Source organism: Sander lucioperca, chromosome 21 (assembly GCF_008315115.2).
Source record: "Sander lucioperca isolate FBNREF2018 chromosome 21, SLUC_FBN_1.2, whole genome shotgun sequence".
NCBI lineage: Eukaryota > Metazoa > Chordata > Actinopteri > Perciformes > Percidae > Sander > Sander lucioperca.
In genome coordinates this window covers 16389868-16411436 of record NC_050193.1, presented here as the reverse complement: position 1 = coordinate 16411436, position 21569 = coordinate 16389868, and the positions used below count along the sequence as shown (strand labels likewise).

The 21569-nt window shown below is 41.6% G+C and overlaps 1 protein-coding gene across 2 annotated transcripts; it reads right to left on the bottom strand.

Annotated features, from left to right (window-relative positions):
• Positions 1-587: 587 nt before the first annotated feature.
• Positions 588-18602, bottom strand: smurf1 (SMAD specific E3 ubiquitin protein ligase 1). 2 transcript variants are annotated; one of them, XM_031320661.2, is made up of 18 exons: positions 18326-18602; positions 10600-10638; positions 10055-10163; positions 9573-9706; positions 8887-8952; positions 8670-8745; positions 8206-8417; positions 8023-8107; positions 7256-7402; positions 6617-6839; positions 6118-6221; positions 4646-4760; positions 4348-4526; positions 4078-4215; positions 3788-3908; positions 3420-3621; positions 1924-2008; positions 588-1829 (listed from the first exon to the last, which is right to left on the bottom strand). In XM_031320661.2, exons 1-18 carry the CDS (start codon positions 18378-18380, stop codon positions 1730-1732), a joined length of 2190 nt encoding a protein of 729 aa, XP_031176521.1. In that variant the 5' UTR covers positions 18381-18602; the 3' UTR covers positions 588-1729. The 2 variants fall into 2 exon arrangements, with proteins under 2 accessions (XP_031176521.1, XP_031176522.1); XM_031320662.2 differs by having other exon boundaries at positions 1924-1999.
• Positions 18603-21569: the final 2967 nt, after the last annotated feature.

Below are 21569 nucleotides of genomic sequence, written 5' to 3'. Positions count from 1 at the left end.
CATCCAGTTATGTCAAAATTACAACTGCACACTTTGGCACAGATGTTGGCTCTTAGGACTGCAGAAAAGGTTGATAAAACCATATTACATTGACTAAATAATACCTTAGGTACATTTATTTTCAGATATCTCTTGATTGATCTGGATAGTCTTATAAACAGAGAGAGAATAATGACACGACACAAGGAATGTATTTTCAATTTAATTTCTTTTAATATAATCTTATTTACAATGTATTTTTTCATAAATGTTTAGTACATAGTAAGTTACAATACTCTTGCATCCATTACACAGTGAACTCAGAACCTAAAAAAATGCAGATTGAAATGATACTGCTTAACAGTCTTCAACAATCTACAACAAATCCCAACGTTTTCCACATTAGTCGCTCAACATTTAGGTTTTTGATTTAAATTCACTTTGTTGGAGTAATGACTGCAAAGAGACTTTGTTCATTCATGGTGGTCTTGAGGAGGACTACTTTTCTAACATCTAGGCTATGGAGAAAAAGATGGGCAGAAAAACATCAGGGCCACAAAGGAAAGAAAAGAAAAAAAGATGGTGAAATGGATGATGAAACATGTAAGAAAGTTTAGAGATTTTATTATACATGTCACATACAACCAAATAATTCCTGAAGCTGACTCCTTCTTTCCATCCTCGTGGCTCATTTAGTTAAATATCTAGTTCAAGCCCTCGGACCTCTCCATAATGTCAGTAGAGTTAGATTTCAAAATTAGGGCTGGGAGGATCAATCCCTTTCACGTCAAATAAAAGGTAACATGGTATTTCAAACACCAAAACACTAACAGTTTTTCCATACACTGACAAGAGCATTTCTCCGCAATAATATGAATGTTAAAAAAAAAAAAAAAAAAAATGTAACGAAATTCAATAAAACCCACTTTGTGGATTACTTGAATTGCAAGTGAATTGACCCTTCAACTCTGGTAGAGGGGGTGATGAAGAGATTAGTGTGGGCTCTCTGTAGAGCATATAGCAGCTTGGTCAGTAATCACTTAGTAATAAATAATAAAATATCAGAGTGGATCAGAGTGGTCGCAGATACAAATGGAAGAGACAAAATGTTAGCAAACAGAGGAGCAGGCTCATTTGATCATTTTTACAGCGTAACCGGGTGCCATGTCTGACACACTCACACACTCACTCACTCACACACACTCACTCACACACTCAGGTACATGCACACGTTCTGATACACGACAGTGGTTAAACATGAAGCATGAATACTAGTCAATCAATCAGCTTGTCAGACAGAAAGACAATCTCTGCCTTGTTCTTCATGTCCGATTTCAAAAGGTCTCTTGTTCGCAGGCTCGCGTGTGATTGGCCGATTCTGTCCGTTGACTCAAGTGTCTTGGGAGTCAAATTCGCTGTGGCGGTAGACATTCTGAAGAATGACATCATAGCTTGTTAAAACTTAAGGATATAAATGCTTCTTCAAAACATTTGAAAATCTTTAAAATACTTTTTTTTTCTTTTTTTTTTTTTTATATTTTCCTCTCCCGCTGTGGTTCCTCCTTTAACCCCCCAACAGTTCGGTGGCGAAGAGGTGGCAAGAGACCGCGTGTTCTTGTGATGCTTGGCCGCTCCGTATACTCCGCGTATACTTGATATTCTGTTGATGTGTGTGTATATATGTAAAATGTCAAATAGTCTGTGTGCAAGTGCAAGCGCAAGTGTGACTGTTGGTTTGCTTGTGGATTCCTCACTCCACGGCGAAGCCGCAGGTCTCCTCCACAGCCGTCAGCAGTTTCTCATAGAGTTTCTCGTAAGACTCGTAGGGAGGGATGTCTATCCGGTTAAAACTAGAGACAGAAAAAGGATAATTAGCGACATCAAACCTGACTCTATAAATATAAAAAGAGAAACCTGCATCTTGCATCTTTTGTGTGTCCTTACCACGTGTGAGCCTTGGGCAGGTTGTCTGTGTTGGCATCTATCAAATGGATGGTGAAGAGCCTTGGTCCTGCAGAACCTGTAGAACCTTACACACATACATTCTAGTTATCACTGCTCTACTCTGGTACACAGAACACTAAACACTCTTTAAGTAATAAAAGCTCACATCAAATCTCAAACTTGACCAAATAAATGCGTTGATACTGTCATTGGCGTGCTAATGTAATGTAAGTAACTACGAATGACAACTTCTAAAAGTGTGCAGACATGCACTTGTACTTCAGTGTTTTGTTCATGCTGGGCATCAGAAGTGGCTGCCCAGTGCCTGACCCAAACTTCCTGTTACAACATATCTCGTGATGAAAGTTATATTTTCTTAATTTAGAACCAGATTTGTTTAGACTGAAATGGTTTTGTAAACTATAATTCAAGTCCTTTGTGGGTAAAGTGAGCAATCTGCAGCTGCAGGCTGTGAGCGTGTCGAACAATATAAACGTTGAATAAAGACTCATTTTCCACACATACTGAATCTGGATTATTGGTAAAACCGTTAATTGGGACATCCCTACAAGCAAGCAGTGTATAATTTAATATACAGCTGTGCCAATTAGTTGATGAATCGTTTAGGTCGATCGACAAGAGAATTAATCGGAAACTATTTGGATAATCGATAAATAAAAGTTTCAGTAAAAAGGCCAAACATTTGCTGTTTATAGTTTCTCAAATGGGAAAATGTGATGTTTTAGTTTTTCATAATTGATAGTAAACCAAATATATTTGGGTTTTGGAGTGTCGGACAAAACAAGACTCTTTAGGATTTCCGCTTTTCACAATGTTGAAAAAATATATATAATCTTTAGCTGCAGCCCTGAATGAAGTCTGTAAGTATCTAGCACATCTCCATGTTCTATATATTCTTGTTAGGATGTGTATACACGAGTTCAATGTCCTCAAAACTGTACAATAATCAGGCCAAAAGTTTGGGGTCACTCAGAAATGTCCATTCCACTCCATTACAGACAGAATACCAGCTGAGATCAGTTGCATTGTGTTTTTTAACCAGGGCAGCAGTTTTCAGATTACATTATGTGCTTACATAATTGCAAAAGGGTTCTCCAATGTTTTCTCAGTTAGCCTTTTAAAATGATATCAGATTAGTAAACAGGATGTGCCTTTGGAGCATTGGATGAATGGTTGCTGATAATGGGCAATGTAGATATTGCATTAAAGATCAGCCACCCACTCAGATCAGCTGATATTCTGTCTATAATGGAGCAGAATGGACATTTCTAAGTGACCCCAAACTTTAGACCGGTAGTGTAGTAGGGATTGTTTCCTGGAATTTTCCTGAAGGCCTTTGCTGTAATTGTCTTTAGCTATGAACTGCGAGTATGTGTGAGACATAGATAAATTGAATAAGCACAGAAAATGTTAGCATCAAATGAACATAGTGATTGATGCGAGTACAGTATGTGTGTGTGTGGTTTCTGACCCACCCTGCAGCGCTTTGAATCCTTGTAAGGGGACCCTGGTGGAGCCTGTGACAAACTGCAGGAGGCGCCCTCGCCTCTCCTCACTGAAGGCCTCCACTGCCTGCCAGAACCACCGCACCACGTTGCTTTCACTCGTGCAGTGCTTCAGGCGGGTGTTAGTCTTCCAGTCTGCAAGATCTATTTTCCCCAGTCCACCGATGATCAACTGGGGGAGAAGGAGAGGTTTGAGGAAGCGGGGCAGGGGTTGAGGGTGAGGGTGAGAGCAGTAGATGAAGAAGAAGCAGAGGTGTCATGGCTAAAATAATGAATTCAAACTTTTAACCTTAAAAACAACATAATATGGCAAGTGATGAGCTGGACAGCGCATGTACCTCGAGTTCTTTATGGTCGAAAGGTTTGAGGAGGTGCTGGGGGATGAGCTCACTGAATCCCTTCTGTAGAGCCAGAAACTGGGCTTCAATTCCACGCATAAACCTCCAGTTTACATAAAGTCTGAAAAATACAAACACAAATAAGTACACTGTTATAAACTGTCAAAAGGCATTGTGCACAGTAGCCCTTTCTGCCGACGAGACAGTATATTGTTTACGCCCTGTATCAAGGGCATAGTTTGAGTAACACCCACATAAAAGATGGAACATGACTGTCTCACGGTTCTTACCTGACGTATTCTTTTTTGTTCTCCTCAGTGACAGGCATATTGCGGCCATTGGGTTTGAGTTCATGTTGCAAGAACTTCCCAAAGGCATTGTGCTCCACGCAGAAAGTGTGGTCGAGGACTGAAGTGATGTCATTCTCTCTGCACACAGAGTATTTAAATAAGGTAAACATGGGGAATCTGTCCATATCCATGAACTATATCATATTTCATGATGAAAAGCTTCATGCTGTCAGATTGACTTGATTTTGTGTGCAGGTGCATTTTGCTCACAATATCCAGACGAGGCTCTTGTGCAACTCTGGGTCGGTCGTCTCCAGGTCGTTGAGCTGGATGGGTTTGCCTAGCAGCTGTTTGTAGAAGGGCAGCGTGAAGCTCCCGTTGATGTAGTGACCGTGAAAAACTGCCAAGCCCATCACACGGCCCACAAAGTGGAAATATGACAGGTGGTCCTGAAAGAAAGTAACACAGACAGAGAGACAGACAGACAGAGACAGACAGATAGAGTCAGAGAGAATCCACTTATTCAGTTCGACCCAAAAGCAACTTGTGTGCGTTTGTGTGCACTCACAGGGTTGATGGAGGAGTCGGGGTTGATCTGTAGTGTGTAGATATTGTCTGTGGAGTACTGGAACAGGCCGTAATAGGGGTTCAACATTTCATGACACAGCAGGTACAGCCACTCCCTACAGACAACCACGGCATTGTTATCAAATGTCCAAATCTCACAGAGAAGCTTGGTAACACATTCATTAATCATCAAACAGTGAGACAGCTGGAAAACAAATTATTAAAAAAAAAAAAAAAAAAAAAAAAAAAAATTATATATATATATATATATATATATATATATATATATATATATATATATATATATATATATATATAAATAAATAATGTAGTCTGTGTGTCCACTGAAGTTTTACATGTAGCCCTTTACCACGTTAAGTTGTTTACGTCCAAACTTTTCTCTCCCCTGTGGGGGCTCTGCAGCAGCAGTTAATCAACCACAGCCAGGTTAGGGTTCACTAATGCTGCTTTTCCACTGCATGGTTGTGCTCGACTCACTCTTTTTTCGGTTTTCCATTAGCAAAAGTTGTGAATAGTATCACCTACAGTACCTGGTACTTTTTTTGGTAACACCTCGGTCGAGTTTCCCAAGCGAGCTGAGCCTTAGACGGTGGAGTTAAAACACTGCAGACCGCTCAGAGAGAATCGGCACTAGAGAGACACTGGACATCCTACACAAAACCTGCCATTTTTACATAGCCGGGCTAAAGTCTTCCGCAATTTTTTTATTCACTTGAACGGATTGTTAAAAAAATGGCAGCCCGCAAAACTAGGTGGTACACTACGTACACTAAGCTACGCTGTAAAATGGACCAAGTAGAGACATGGTTGCAGATGAAAGCATTCAGCAAGTGTCGCGTTCATGATGACACATCAGTTTTACGCGGCGCTAGTGGTGATCACCTACACTGTAGGGGCAATATCCGCAGCAGAAAACGAAAAGAGAAAAGTACCGGTACCAAATAAGTGAGCCGAGTCGAGCAGAGCCGTGCCATGCAGTGGAAACACGGCATAAATAGTCATTAAGGAAATAAAATGTTCAAATTGAGAAAACCAAAGACAATGGCAGATGGGAAGAAATAGGCTGTGGGAATTTGTCCACAACACTCCCTAAATACTTGTTATAGAATTATTTGCAACACTGCATATTTCTTAAGAAGCAGTAAATTAAGTGGGAATTTCACATATAGGAAAAAACACTTTTAATAATGCTGATGTGAATGTGCAGGTATTTAACTTTTTTTCTTTTGCATTACGTTACTTTCATTTACTGTTTTCAACGTTTTCATCATTCTGAACTGTGACTGTAAACACATGCCACTTGAACTCAACTTAGCTGGGAAATAAAAGATGGACTCATGGGAAGTGACTTATGAAAAATCAAATTGCAGCGCTTAGACAAGTCTTCGGACAAAAATGGATAGCCGCCTACAACAAACGCAGAAGTGCTCAGAGATGAAAATAGCAAATTACCTGGCCACCCCGCCATAGTCCAGGCCCTCCTCTCCCCTAAACTTCACCATCAGACGCTTCTTCAGGTCCTTGGGCCTCATCTTCATTATCTGCCGATATGACTCCTACACACGCACACACACACACACACACACACACACACACACACACACACACACACACACACATTAATACAGACCAACAGACCCACGCACATAATCATAGACAAAAGAAACAATTAGTGAGCCACAACACAGCCATTTAGATCAGTGATGTTCTGTTCAAACAATTTATTAATATGCACAATCAGTGCTCCTTTTGTTCTCTTCTCATGAGAAGAATACTGAAAGAATAGGTTGTTGTGACTGGTGTATGAGTCAGGAGCAGTGTATGGATGTGTGTAAACTCTCTCAGGAGCTACCCACACTGCTTTTATTGCTCGACATTTGTACAAATGGCTGAGAGACAGCATCACTGTCTGCTTGCGTGCCGTTCATGGGAGAGAAACGTTTGTACCCACCTCAAAGATCTCCTCTCGGGACACCTCTATGCGACAGTGTCCTGCTTGAGGCTGCTGCAAGGACAGCTCGTGGCGGAGCAGCTTCAATTTATGGACCAAGTCTCTCTCGTAGCGCGCGGCCACATCGCCATCTCCTCCGCCGCCCACTCCTCCACCTCCCCCTTCCTCACCCCCCACATCCATCGGGGGGGCTTGTGAGGATTCCTTCGCTTGGGATTGCTGGCTGAAGGTGGGAAGAAGCAGAGGAGGAACAGGAGGACAGGGAAGAGACAACATGACAGACGGTAGGAGGAAGAGTTGACAGAAAGACAGCAAAAAAAAAAAAAAATAAAAGAGCAGACTGGATTACACGCTGTGCATTCGCCCAGAGCAGCTAAATCTACCATAAGCTCACATTTCTGTAAATCACACGATTCAGCGTTGTTAACAGAGCTGACGACTGTTAGTAGGTCATGTTTACAACCAGTCTGAGTTCAGCATTACAGACGGGAGAGATTAGATTAACGACAGCTTAGTTTTAAAACCACTGATTTGGTATGTTCCATGGATGTCTGCCACCCAGGTGTGGACTGATTTTGCCATTTATGGATATAAGAGAGTTTTTCAAGTGTGTGTGTGTGTGTGTGTGCATGTGTGTACCTGATAATGGTGTGTAGGCGTGGGTCTGTGAACTGTGTTGTTCGGTTGTTGTGGTCCACAAAGTAGATCCGGCCTGACACGGTGCTTCGGACCTCCCAGCCCACTGGCAGCGGCCCAAGCTCCTCACAGCTCACACTGGCCAGGTCCCTGCACCAGTAACAAGTAACCAGACTGAGACTTCAGCCAGCAGCAGAAACCAATTCAACTTGGTGAGACTACAGCTTACAACCAGACCGCCGCCTCTAACAATTCTGAACCTACATACTGTACGTTCTTAACCCCTCATACTGGTCTAAACCCAGGCGCCAGGGGCCGAAGGAAATAACATGAGATTTTCTCCTAATCGGTTGGTGTAATTAGTGCAGAACAAAATAAGAAAAACATGGACTTTTCTAGTCAATAGACGCCAGGCGTAGGGTGTACCAGGGAACAGCATGTAGTGTTTTACTAACAACAATATGTTTTCCCCCCATACATTTCTAAATACATCTGTCAATTTAAATTTGAAATTACTAGTCATAAAAATAGAATAATCCTTTAAATTACATAGCATTGCAAAGATGCTGTGTATTTGCTGTATAATCCGCAAATACCCATGTCTGGTCATTTCCACTGTCATCTACTGGTCATTTCTTTCTGTGACATTCTTCTCTGTCTTCTTCCTCTGCTGCTGCAATGGCCTAGATTGTCATGGGGTTCCTTCAAGGTTCATGTCATTTCAGGTTATGCTTGGACTAGACACGAGTGAAGTGGGGCTGTAATCGTACCGCGGTATCCGAGGGTCGTGCCAGGTGCTGACGCCCGTCTGTGTGTGAAGGAAGTACACCTGGCCCTGCACTGTTGTTCGTTGCTCTGTTTGAAAAAGAAAATGAAGAAGAAAGATGTTACATAAGACAACAACACGAGAGATTTATAGATCACTTAAATATCTAGAGTAATGTTAGACTGACCGTATCCCTCTGGCAGATCAGGCGGTTGGTGCCCATGCGGTCTGTTCTGAGGGGTGTGGCCATGGCCTCTGGAGTCCTGCCCTCTGATTCTCTGCGTCTGAAGACGGCCCTCCTGACTGGGTGAGTCAAGCCGACAGTTCCCGCCCCCCGCCGCACCAGTGGGGTCAGAGTAGGGTAGCGGCTCTTCACTGAAACATCCCTCGAACACAGGCCTACACACACACACACACAAATACACCACTGAAGTTAAATTTCTAACTCTTTCACTGAAGCACTTGATAAGTCAAGTGCTTGTATTTTTTAACTCAGAGCAACAGAGGTTGAGAGAGAATCAAATAAATAACTATGACTAAAGTGATCTTGCAACAAGCACCCAAAATAGCTCTCAGTAAAACAACAAGTAATTGCTTCTCCATGTGTTATTAAATGGCGCTGGCAGCGTAAACAGCTGTTGACACACTCACCCATCATTTTCCAACAGGCCTCTGCAGTCCACCACAGGGCCTCCGCTGCCGATACGGTCTCGCGTCTGTAAGCTCACTGGAAACAAGCAGGTGGTAAAAAGTCAAAAGAGATGAAGTGTGACAGAGCGGGAGGGAAGAATATGCAAATAGTTAAAAACAAGGGGAGAGAGGTGATGCAGGTCATTTGTACAGACAATGTATCTGTGTCCAGGCTTACCTACTATCTGCCCCCGCACTGCGTCACTGTCCGAGGGGTTCAGCTTACATAGATCTAGACGCTGGTCTGGAAGAAGAGGACGAAGTAAATGTAAACCAAAAGCTTTTATTGTTTAATTAAAATCCGCGATTTGCATTTATGGGTATTTAAAATCAGAGGGCTCGACAAAAAAAAAAAAAAAAAAAAAAAAAGACTTACAACTAGAGATGTTCCGATACCGATACCAGTATCGGTATCGCTCCGATACTGCCTAAAACGCTGGTATCGCTATCGGGAAGTACTGGAGTTAATGCACCGATCCGATACCACGTAATAAAGCCTTAAAGAAAATCTACGTTAAAGTACTTTATTTATATTCTTTTTCCGTTATAACTGACTGTCAAACTGGATAATAAAAGAAAGTTCTGGGGTGTTCATTGTTTGTTTGTTCATGTTTCACAAAGAGTTTAACCTGAGCCAGATCGACAACAAAGATATAAATCATATCACATCCATACAGGGATAGTAGTATACAGTTGTTATACATCATATCATCATACAGAGATAGTAGTATACAGTTGTTAAAACATAATAAAATATATGACACACTGGTATCGGATCGGTACTCGGTATCGGCCGATACGCAAGTTCAGGTATCAGAATCGGTATCGGGAAGCAAAAAATGGTATCGGACCATCTCTACTTACATCCTGTGTCTTTTAGCCTGCTGATGGCGTTGGACAGCAGTCGTATGCAGCCCAGGAAGCCCGCCCCCTGTCTTTTATGGATCTTCTTGTGGTTCCATATACTGATGGTGATGGAGTCTGTCTTTCCAATGTAGCTGAAAAACAGAAGATTCTCACAGGTTTACTCCATGTTTTTCAACACTCAATCAGTGTGAGCAGTCTGATGTCTCTTCTTTTTCACTAAACCATGAGATGAATATAAGAAACTTAAAAAAAAAAAAAAAAGGTATAAAAGTACAACATTAGCTCAACTATAAAGTGTCTTTTATGGTAAGATAAGTCCTTTTTTGTTGGGGGGGGGAGAGAGAGAGAGAGAGAGAGAGACTGTTGGGAAATAAAGTACCAATTTGTATAAAACAAATTAGACTTCTTTTGAATATATTGTTACATTTTAATAAAAGCAAAAAGCATTAAAACCAGCGAGTGTGGTGTAGGAGACTCACAGGTCGTAGTGCTGATTCCATTTGGGGTCCAGTGTGCTCTTGACTGTGTCTGTGGAGTGGCACTGACCTGATCCGTCCACCACAACCTTGGCAAATGGATCTGGCAGGCCTGCACGCACACAGCTCAAATTAATTGTTTGCATCCACCACATTGAATCAAACAGAAGATAATATCCAAGTATTAGAAATATCTAAATTGGCCTAAGTACTGCAGATAACCTATCTCCAGAACAAAGCTAAGCTTTCTACTACTGCAGACATTTATCTGATGAGCAGGCCTCTAACCCAATAACAGCATTTTCTGTTTGGTAGCTGGTATTGCATAATGTAATCATAGCTTGGTGAAACTGGTGAAAATGAGTATAAAGGACCAGGTGGAATTCAATATGACACAGAACAACAATGCCAACAATGCCAATATGTTTACAGTGTTGGTTTTGATGGCACGCACAGAGCCGCATTGAAACGCATCATCTCATCACGTATACCAGTCGTCACAACGCAAGATACATGCACATGAAAATGAGCACAATATAGATACTTACGAAAGAAGTCTTTCTTTGCGAGGTTCTTGGCACATAATACTGCAAAAGATAAAATCATTATGAACAAAATGCCAACACACACAAATATGTAAATGAGCTCTCGGTGTGTAGGCTGGTAGAAATGTAAGCTGGTGCACATAAAAACTGTGTGGAGGAAGAATGCTGGTTGGTATAATATATGAATGCCAGAGGATGGTAATGAGCAGGAAAAGTTATGGGACGTGCAGACGAGAATGAGCAGTAAAGTATAGGCTAGTGTCAGGATCACTGCACACACGCAAACTGCTGTGGCAGGACGCCTTTTCTGCCACATCATCTTTGAGGATCCAGAAAGCAAGGCTCATATTGACCCAGCCTTTGAGAGTTTGTAAGTGTGTGTTAAGTATTTAGTTCATTGTGTGTGTTTGTGTGTGTGCAATTCCTTGTTATTTGTTTGCCATTTGACCTGTATGGTGCGAGAGCTGGCATATGTCATTCTAGGTCAGCTCAGTGAGCACTGCTGTAAACCTAAAAAAATAAATACAGCTGAACCAAAATAAACCAGTTCTTAGAAACACAATCATGTCCAGTCAGTCACAAATACAGGTCTTGGTTACAGGGCAGTGTGGGCATTGGACAATAACAAGCTGCGTGTTTGTATTCAAGGCTGGTGTAATGCACTGAAAAAGTGACTGCACCGTAAGTTGTAATTGACATGAAAACCATAATAATATTTACACTGCCTAAACTAAAATGTCTAAACATATCAGCTTTTAACCCCACTGTTGGGAACCTTATGTGTCAAATATGTCAGAGTACATAAACATGTACATTTAGCTCTCTAAGTTAGCTCTATGTGTAGGTAAGAAACAAACATATTTCTGCAGGATGTTGCGTTTTCTTGGTCAGCATCTTAAAACCTCTATGTCACCAGGTCACACAAGACCAACTGAAACCACTTTGCCTAAAGTAGACGGTGTGTGCTTAACACAATAGGTTTTCAAGGCATATTTTTGTCTTACAAGACAGCAGAGGCTGGAAATCACTGAAATTACAAAATATGAAACGATGCAAACTTCAGTTTTGGCGTTTATGTGTAGAGCAATGGTACAGTCGAGCCACTAGCTGTTGCTGCCAAAGGAGAAGAAGCCAGACTTTGTGTGGCTGCAACACATTATGAACTATATATAAAAATGTATTCCATAAACAGTCACAGCATGGTTGTTGAATGTCAGTGTCAGTATGGTGAGTCTACAAACAAACTCTTTGCTGATTCCATGTTCCAATTGTTTAGTGTCAATGTTTAATACAGCAGAACCACTTTCTAGAGCAGCAAAGAAAAACCCTCATCATAATGTCTCGTCATCTTTGTTGAGCTGATTATTCATACAACATAGTGGACCAAGGGATGCAAGGTACTCTGGAGCATCACTAACAGGTGTATTGCACATATATGTACAGGTGTTAAATTACTATTTGTATTCCTGCCTTACATCAGGTAAAATTGACTAACAGGTAATTAAGATAAATTGCTTTGTTTGGTAGCCAGAAACGAGTGGGAGAATGCGACAGCATGTTTCTTTGAAAAACCTTTGGCCCCATTTCTCCGCTAGTCTCGTTGAAGATAAAACAAATAGGAGCCCATTTGACCAATGAGGTGGAATGTGTAACGATATCATGCCAATCATATCTTATGATCTTTATACAGTTGAGGCTGTTTTATGGTTCTGCGGAGGCTCCACGCAGAGCTTTCGCCGTAGCCTACGTAAGTGGCCTGATGTTTATACTTGCGCTGGCGTGTGTGTGTCGAGCCGGCATGTGTCTGTGTGTGTGTGTGTGGTAGAGCGAGGTAGAGAGAGACAGTGACGGTGATTAGCTTCGGAGTCTATGTACCGACTCTACAGTCACAGTGAGAGAAACAAAGTGTCTCCCCTGTTCTTTCTGACCACAGTGGGAAATCTGCAGCAGGAGAAGTTAACCCTCTCCTTGATTTCATGTTGTTTATGGAGAAGGAGAACCAGGAAATGAGCCGGGGAAAATGCAACGCTACCAAGCCACGGCCGAGCGACGTGCGTCATGTGCTTCGTGTAGTTACATTTTTCGAGAGATGCACGTCAGGCTACGGCATAGGTTTGTGTCTTCACGTACCTTCGTGCTGAGCAACAGCGTAGATTTTACGCAGAAGTATAAAGCAGCCTTTAGACGGGGTCCTCCTGTGCATATCTACCAGAGCTTTAAAATTGGGTTTAGGCATGTCATTTTTTTAAGCCAAAACATTTGCAGATTCCAGTGTTTCCTATGTGAGGGTTAGCGGCTTCTTTTTGTGTTAATTCATTCTATACTAAATATATTTAAATTGTATTTTGTATTACTTGTCGTTCAAATACAGCAAGCTATTTGAATGTCACCTCAGACTCTGGAAAATTGTAATTCATTTATTTTTTTTGATGAAATGATAACCAGATTTATCAAGAATGTAATATGCTGATTAATCAATCATCAAAATAATTGTTTATTGCAACCCTCGATACAATCTATATTAATTGAACAATGGTGCGCTTGTATTGGCATTGACATTTAAGGAATGAAGATCGGTGGTATTGTCTTGGCTCAGAGACACAAAGGCATCTCATGATCTTTTCAGACCGGACCTAACTGATTTGCTACAGCACGCGAACCGTTATCATAGCTTTGAGGTCCAATTAAAATGGGCCATGATCGTGTTGGGCCCAGACAGCCATCGAGGAAGTTAGTCAGCCAGACAGTGGTTTAGGATGTGGTGACTGTGCGGTGGTGTAGATGTGTCTGGCACACAGGCTTTATTTCCTGTGATTAACCCGTGGAGAATGGCTGCAGGATATCCTTCCCTCTTCCTCATCGACCTCTTCCATTCCTCCCGCTCCTGACTCACACATTCCACACGGAGACCTCATCTCTTCTCCACAGACAGACACAATGAAAGAAACACAGCTGAAGTGGGACAGAATCACATCTCTAATTTGCCCTTGCTTCCTTTCAGACGAGCAGTAAAGGAAGACTTTCTCTGTATCTGTCACTGCTTTTTGCGGGGGACAAGGAGACGGGACATTCCTATTTCACCCCATCTCTCTTCCCCCCCCCCCCCCCCCCCCATCTCTTGACCCCCAGCTCTTCTGTGGCGCCGAATGTGCGACAGGCCCTTTTCTCAGCGTTTTAGAAAATTCCTCTTTCTGCCAAGGTCACGGCTAGTAAAGACACCCACAGCTACAGCTCAGCTGGCTCTCAATTGCCCCACTGCCGCTTTCTTTTTTGGCATTCATGCCCTTTCTTATTTTAAAAATCGGAGAGCTGGAGAGAGCCAGCGGGGAAATAATTCTATTCATCCAATCTTGAAGGAAGAAGCAGACCCAGTTAAAGGGAGAGGATGAAAAACAGGAGCTACCTCTGTACCACGCTAGAAACTCCTCTAGCCACATCAAGTTTTACAGTAGCACAATCAACAACCTCTGAAGAATACTTCTGCAATTCAGCTTTACTCGTGCACGTTAAGCACAGAGAGCACTTGCTATTATTCAGGTGATGACAGGAGCTATAAAACTGGAGATGCTTGGAAACTCATCAAAGCTTCTTAAATCAAAGATAATGGTCGAGTTCTTCGGAACAGATGCCAAGGTGGAGATTGCTGAAATCAATACTCGTGATCCCGGATCGGGCCAAAAAAGTATGAATACTAAGATCCTTCTGAATAGACAGTACTGTTTCAGAGTGCACTCACGGGTTCACAAGTAGAATAAATGACAGTAGAGTAGAATGAAGTAGACTGACCCACATGATATTACAACAATGTCACTTCCTGTGTAACCTTCTCCTCAAAGCAAAACAAACGCAGCGGCAGACGGGCACGTGAGCAAATATCTCACCTACTTAATAACACGCCTTGCACCAGCATCTAAACACACACACACACACGCAGGATGACCAACGGCTCTCTTGTGTTCACTGCCACACAAATACAAACAGTAACTCACTCACAAGTTGTTTAATAACCAATATTTTTTTTTTTAAAACAACTGCATCTCTCTCTCTCATCAACATGCTTGTTGGGGCAATGGTGTCACATTCTCAGTCTCTCCATTCTCAATTTCTACATTTACTTCTGTGTGCTTTTGTAGGTGTATATGTGCGATTCGGCACAAGCTGCCAGCTCATTAAGTGAGAGGATTAGAAGTGCTTATGCTGCTTCCTAAGGAAGCATGATTCCCACCTTTCCTCTCGCTCCCTTTCTTACACTTGAGCAGCTTTGTGTCCTTTCCTTTTGTTATGGCTGTTATTCTCCCACTTACCTGTCCTCTTTCCTTCCCTCTCTTAGTAAGTAGGGTTAAAAATTAGCACCATCAACTAGCCAAATATTGGTAAAATAGGTAAGTGGCTGGTAGATTTGCTTCACTCACTAGCCAAAAAAAAAAACAATGGTTATCTATTTATTTATTTTTTAAAGATTATTTTTTGGGGCATTTCCGCCTTTAATATTTGGACAGGACAGCTAGGTGAGAAGGGGAGAGAGAGGAGGGGAAGACATGCAGGAAATCATCACAGGTCGGATTCGAACACTGGACCTCTGCATCGAGGCGTAAACCTCTCAGTATATGTGCGCCTGCTCTACCCACTGAACCAACCCAGCCACAGTGGCTGGTCAAATTTAAACCATAAATAGCCATTTGGCTGGTGGAAGAAAAAGTTAATTTTGAACCCTGCCTGTAAGTATCCCAAGTCTGTCCTGACACTGCCCTATGTTGGCACTTGGGCAAATCGGTGTTCAATCCAACTACCTGGCAACAAAACCTAAGCAGCATGTGTTGCTTCCATGAGCTCATTAACATTATCCTGCTGAATCACTTGATTCTTTCATTCAATCGACAGCTTTTTTTTTTTTTTTTTTTCCACAATAAAGCTTATTCAGTCCCAAACAAAAACACCCTTTTCCTACTATTTGGCCTATTCGTTTCCTGTATTTTGCATTGTCCTGACCCTGTCCTGCATTTTAAAACCTTGCCAGCAGCAGGGGAACAAAGATTCTTAAAAAAAGAAGTCGCACAACCTGATTTGGGGCGGGTGTTATTTGAAATCTTTGATGTTGAGCAAGTACCAGGTCGTGCTTATACCAAACGACTAATTAAACTAATTAACAAACAAGTAAAAAGTAATAAAATGAGTTAACACTTTATCAAATAATAAATAAACAATATCTGGATCAAGCATTTGGCTCTCGCTTCCCGTACTTGACAGTGTTTGATGCTCTGTGCTACAGGCACTTCAAAAAGTATTTAGGTTCAATACACCTCCTACACCAGACAGGAAAAGGCTTTTTCAGGAACTGTTTCTCTATAAAGTCAAATACTGTCCATTCACATCTCACTAGACCCCAAAACCTAAAGATAATGTGACACTTTCCTTCTACCTAGAGCACTTTTCCTTCAGCTAACTTAAGCTTACCCACAAAATCACCTCTTGGCTAGCTTGAACATGTCCATATAAACCCAACGCGGTCTCCGAAATCTGAACCAGTGTCCAACTTGCCTGGTCTTTGTCTGTGTGCCTGCAACAGACGGGCCTTTCTGATGTAGGCCAAACAACCCCTCTCCCTGACAGACTAAACACGGAGCTGGCCAGCCAGGCAGGCTTGCACTCCCATTGGCTCATCGCACATTCTTCACCCAATTAGAATTCCACTCATACCTGTGGGGGCGGGCACAGTCGGGGGCAATAACCTCTGTTTGCATCTAAGCTGAAATAATGAGGGACTGGTTCACACACACACACACACACACACACACACACACACACACACACACACACACACACACACACACACACACACACACACACTACTTTCTTTCATCTTGACTCGCCTGAAACATAACCTTTCGCTAGAAGAATGACTTATTACGTGTTATTTTACCAGATTACTTATTACATTAGTTAGTTAGTACTGGACCTATTATTATACTGATGGATGGTATTATTACGGTATTTCATCAACTAGGGCTGCAGCTAAGGATTATTTTTTTATTGCCAATTAAAAAGTCCAAAATCCGAGTCCAAATCGCAAAGATTTTCAATTTACTAGAAGAGAGAGCTGGGCGATATGATAGTATATATCTTAAAACAATATCAAAATGTCTATCGTATATATATGGACTAGTGCAATAACCATATCACAGAGGGGTGCAATATTTGTTAGCCATTCTGAATGAAGTATTGTGGTGCGGCGGAGACCTCCCAGCCTACAAACTGTATTCTACAGACTAAAGAAAAAAATCTTTGTTTGGTACACATCCTCGCAAAATTCCCTCATTCCCTCCAATGTCGTGAATCATTACGCAATCACAATATCAGTCAAAATAATCGCAAAAGATATTTTCCTCATATCGTGCAGCCCTACCTGGATATTATGTTTTTGTATTATGAGTGCTTGCACTGGACCAGGAAATGTTGCTGTTGTGAGTCTGGACAGCTGTATGTAATACTGGCCAGTACAGATAAACCTGACCTTAACTGAACTGAGCATGATAAGTGAAAAAGAAGGCTTTGTCAGATCTGTGAGTCTTATCTTTTGTCAAAAACGCTGCCTGCTCTGCTCTTTTAAAATCCAGATTTAAGATAAAGAGGGTCAGAGTAAGACAATAAACAGACAGTATGTGGCACTTCATCAGCATTTAAGAAAGTACTTTTACTCAAAAAACATCCATCCCAAGCATATACTTGATGTGCCCTCCTGTGTGCATTTCAACCGCAAGAAGAAATATTTAGTCTTCCGGCAAGCACATTTTGGTGTGTGTTTGGTGAACTTTGAATCAGAAGGACAAGGCGTCTGCCCAGCGGCACAGAGTGGTCATTTCCATTTGAATAGAGGCCGCTTGGTGCCCAGTGGGGTTACATTAGCTACAGTAAAAACCATTGTTCCAGCTGTGTCCGTATGTGTGTGAGTGTGTGTGTGTAAGAAAGAAAGAAAGAGACTCCTATATACCCCACAGAGAAGAGCCTGACCCCAAAACGAACAAAATATTTGAGTTGAATACAGGATGCCCAAAAGAGCAAACGTGTCAAGCTTCTCTGGGTAAAGATAAGTTCAACGAGTCAGACATTTGTCTCGCTACAGCTGACACAGCAGCGAATGCCTGTCAATACTCATGGCTATATTATGCTAGCATGTCAAATCTACCAAAGATTGATTTTCAAATAGGCTGTAGTTCGACATTAGCTCTTATCCAGGGTACAGAGCTCGTCGCATTTAGGTCAAGCGATGTGTTCGGCTGGTCAAACCAAAAATGGGTGTAGCTAGCAAGCGTTAGCGGTCAACGGTAACTACAATTGTTACTATAAGCTAACGCTAGCTAGGAAACAAGTGTTAGCGATTGATAAAGTTTCTAAATGTGGTTTTCAGGAGTCGATGTTTCCAACGACCTGTAAGCAGCCAGACTAGATAGCTGCCTCAGCTGTGAAACACACATGATAGTGAACAGCTTCTTGACTGTCCTCTCGGTAATTTGGTTAGCATCTCAGCTAACAAGCTATATGTGCTGCTGTGTTTGCCACACAAAAACCGGATGTTTGGGCAAACAGCAGAGACGAGAGCCTCAGAGACCCTTCGTGGTGTCTTGCTATGTTTGCTAAAAGCAACACGTTACAACAGCGGTTTGTAGTTAAACCATTTAGCTCCAGTTAAAACATGCACCGTAAGCGCTTTCTTTCGGTGTCGTTTTTTTACCTGTCAGTCGGATTTTGATGCTGGACCCGTTCCTCCGAGTCCCAGGATTCGACATCACTCCGGGAAAACGATCACACAAACTTCCCGTTGGAGTCTCCCAAAATCACCGTTTCACCACTTAATGGGAACGCGAACAACTTCAGTTTAAAAACATGCGGTTTGTTTTTGTTTTCTTCACGGGTAAAAATGTATTATTTCATTGCAAAGTCCTGCGCTCTTTCGAAATCCAACAACACGGGAGAGCATTTTCGGGCAGGCTCAAGCACGTACTGACGTCATGTCCTTAACGGGTATAACGTTACGGGCTCGCGTCCGGAAAGCGTGGGCGTGCCCGTATGAGATTCTTACATTGAAGCCTTAAAACCATAAATATCTTGTTTTATATCAGTGTTTGAGACGTTCAGTTTTGCTTTTATTTCAGCTACTGTATCCAACATTATTGAGAAAAAAAATAAAATTCCATGATTATTCGCAGAAGTGAACAAGATCTATTGTGTTTTTATGATTTACGAACAGGCAATCACACTTGTTTAGTTAAGAAATGCAGTAGGATAATCAACAGATACGATGGGAAGTCAACGATTACAATGAAATGCATTGTTTTCTGTGTTCTCCCAGTCTCAATAACTTCTTTAATACCACCAGCCCCTGGATATTTGGTCTCAAAACATATTACTTAGAATGGTCTAAGATGTTCTGCATCCTTTTGTTATGGTTATTATCTTCTTCTCACGTTATGTCCCACAATCAATCAATTTCAAATGTATGGCTATTATCAATAATCTCACCATTTAAAAGAGCTTGTTTTTCATGTTGCCTACATTACCCTCCCACACCTCTGATTTCCATTTCTCATTTATACTCAGCATTTTTGATTATTTAACTGCTCCATAATAATAAGTCCATAATATCAATAGCAGTCATCATCAGGACCAAAATTAAACCAGCAAGTAGGCTATAGTAGTGATGCTGTTTGCAAAGTGAATTCATTTGAAAACTCAAAGGCTTTTCAAGTGTCTGTGGAAACCTCCAGCATCACAAGTGAAATCACAAGCTGTGAGTTTCATCCACCAGGTTTGTGATTTAGGGAAATCAATGCAGGCAAACAATAAGACCACACGGACAGGGAAAAGGTTAATGTGATTTTAGTTGCTTCTTGGATTGAAAGGTTGATGTTTGGGACTGTCTGTATTTGAATTAAATGCGGGTACGAGGTAGATTAGTCCCAACCCAAAAAGAATTTGGTCATTAAACGTCACAGCAAGCATTTGAAAATTAAAAAGTTTGACCTGATGATGCTTGATGCCAATGTCAGGGGATCACCAACCCATCAAATAGATGTTAGAGCCATGCCTCTAGCAAGGCTAAAAAGTCAATGTGAGGATAAGAATACAGATGAACTGTTCAGCAGAATAATGAGAGGGCGTCCCTTATACAATTACTATTAGATATTGGAGCTTCCAACAAGCATTTAAATGCAACAAGATATAAGACATCATACATGGTCAATTGTTTAAACTGCATTTATGCATGATTTTAATGGATAATGAAGATAAAGTTGTAACCCAAGAATACAGATAGGACATTAAATCAAGTTCAAGTAAATACACAGGCCTACTTTGTCTAAAATGATATGATATTGTGGACAAAACGTTTGTGAGGATTGTAAAGTAAGGCTGAGGGAGAGCTGGGTGAGCAGGGATAATGGCTGGAGGGATTTGGCTCTTTAGCAGCAGTGGGGTTAGCTGCAAGGCAGCAGTATTAACTGGTGGAACAATGGACCCTCTCAACAGCCTGTTTACAGGGCACAGTAAATCCACATTAGCAGTGAAACACACACACACACACACACACACACACACACACACACACACACACACACACACACACACACACACACACACACACACACACACATACTCATACATGCAAGGGGCACAGGTGGAAGTATTGATTTCGAGATTCTTCAGTCTTCCTCTTCATTAAAGCATTTTTAATTGCTCTTCTTCCCACATTTTAAACATTTGATCTACAACCGTACTAGCTCTAACTCCCTATTGTATGTATCATGTGTCAACACCCCACAGGTGGCCATAGTATCACCAGCAACAGACACACACACACGCACGCACACACGCACGCACACACACACACACACACACACACGCACACACACACACACACACACGCACACACACACACACGCACACACACACAAATTAATTTATCCCTCTCGAACGCTCATGTACAGCTGTTAGTATGATTATGTGATTATGTGTGTGTGTGTGTGTGTGTGTGTGTGTGTATGTGTGTGTGTGTGTGTGTGTGTGTGTGTGTGTGTGTGTGCACACACACAACTGCCTACATAGTGTGTGTATGTATTCAATGTGCCAATGGAACCCCTGAGACTAACTGAGTGTGTTCACAACTACTTAAATAATTCCAATCATAGAGACAAACTTAGTTATACCTCTGGGACACGCACACAGTTACAGTAATGAGGGTGAAGTCATTCACAGAACAGTTGGGAAATCAAATTGGCCCAATGTGAGTTTGTTCTCGCAAAATGACTTGAATAAGAAATTTAAAGGAAAGAATATAAAGAGAGCGAGTGGAAGAGAGGGACATCATATACCTACTGAGAATCTGTGTAATGTCCAATGAAAACTGATAATAAAAAATACAAACATTTAAAGTACAACAATATCGCTTTAGAAAAACTTTTTAAGAAAGCTGAAAAATATGCACTTCGTCTTTTTTAGAGAGTTTTGGTCGAGTCAAACCATTAAGTCTCCTGACGTTGATTCTATATGTGTGATTAGCGTCAGTCTGTATCTATTAGAGCCCCCTTTTGGGAACAGGAGCACCAGCTGCCTCAATTCTGAGGAATCTAGTGGAGACTGAGGCGGCATTCTGGATACGATCAAGACTGTGATGCTAAAACGAGTTTTCCTCTCATCATGTGAGTTGCTTGGGCACAACTCTTTCATATTTGGCCTAGAATTCACCCGCTATAATCTGTCTCTACCAGGGACTGTTTGAAGATAACATATGACACACATATCCTGCCATAGATACTGTAAGAGACCCACATACCCTGCCATATACAGAAAAGTTGCTTTCATTAAAGGCGCATCATATTTTTTGAGTCAGTGGTTTGAAATTGGGCAGTCTGTAGAGCAACAGATTAAAGAGAACTGTAGATTATTACGAAAGAAACTGTGCCATCTATCTCTGGTTTAAT

What these genes read in the sequence shown, in the direction of transcription:
- smurf1 (XM_031320661.2), bottom strand. Translation starts at nt 18,380, where the DNA reads ATGTCGAATCCTGGGACTCGGAGGAACGGGTCCAGCATCAAAATCCGA. An exon ending in CATCAAAATCCGACTGACAG is followed by an intron (nt 10,639 to 18,325) that starts GTAAAAAAACGA and finishes TATCTTTTGCAG; the next exon opens with TATTATGTGCCAAGAACCTC. An exon ending in CAGGCTAAAAGACACAGGAT is followed by an intron (nt 8,953 to 9,572) that starts GTAAGTAGAGAT and finishes CTCTTCTTCCAG; the next exon opens with ACCAGCGTCTAGATCTATGT.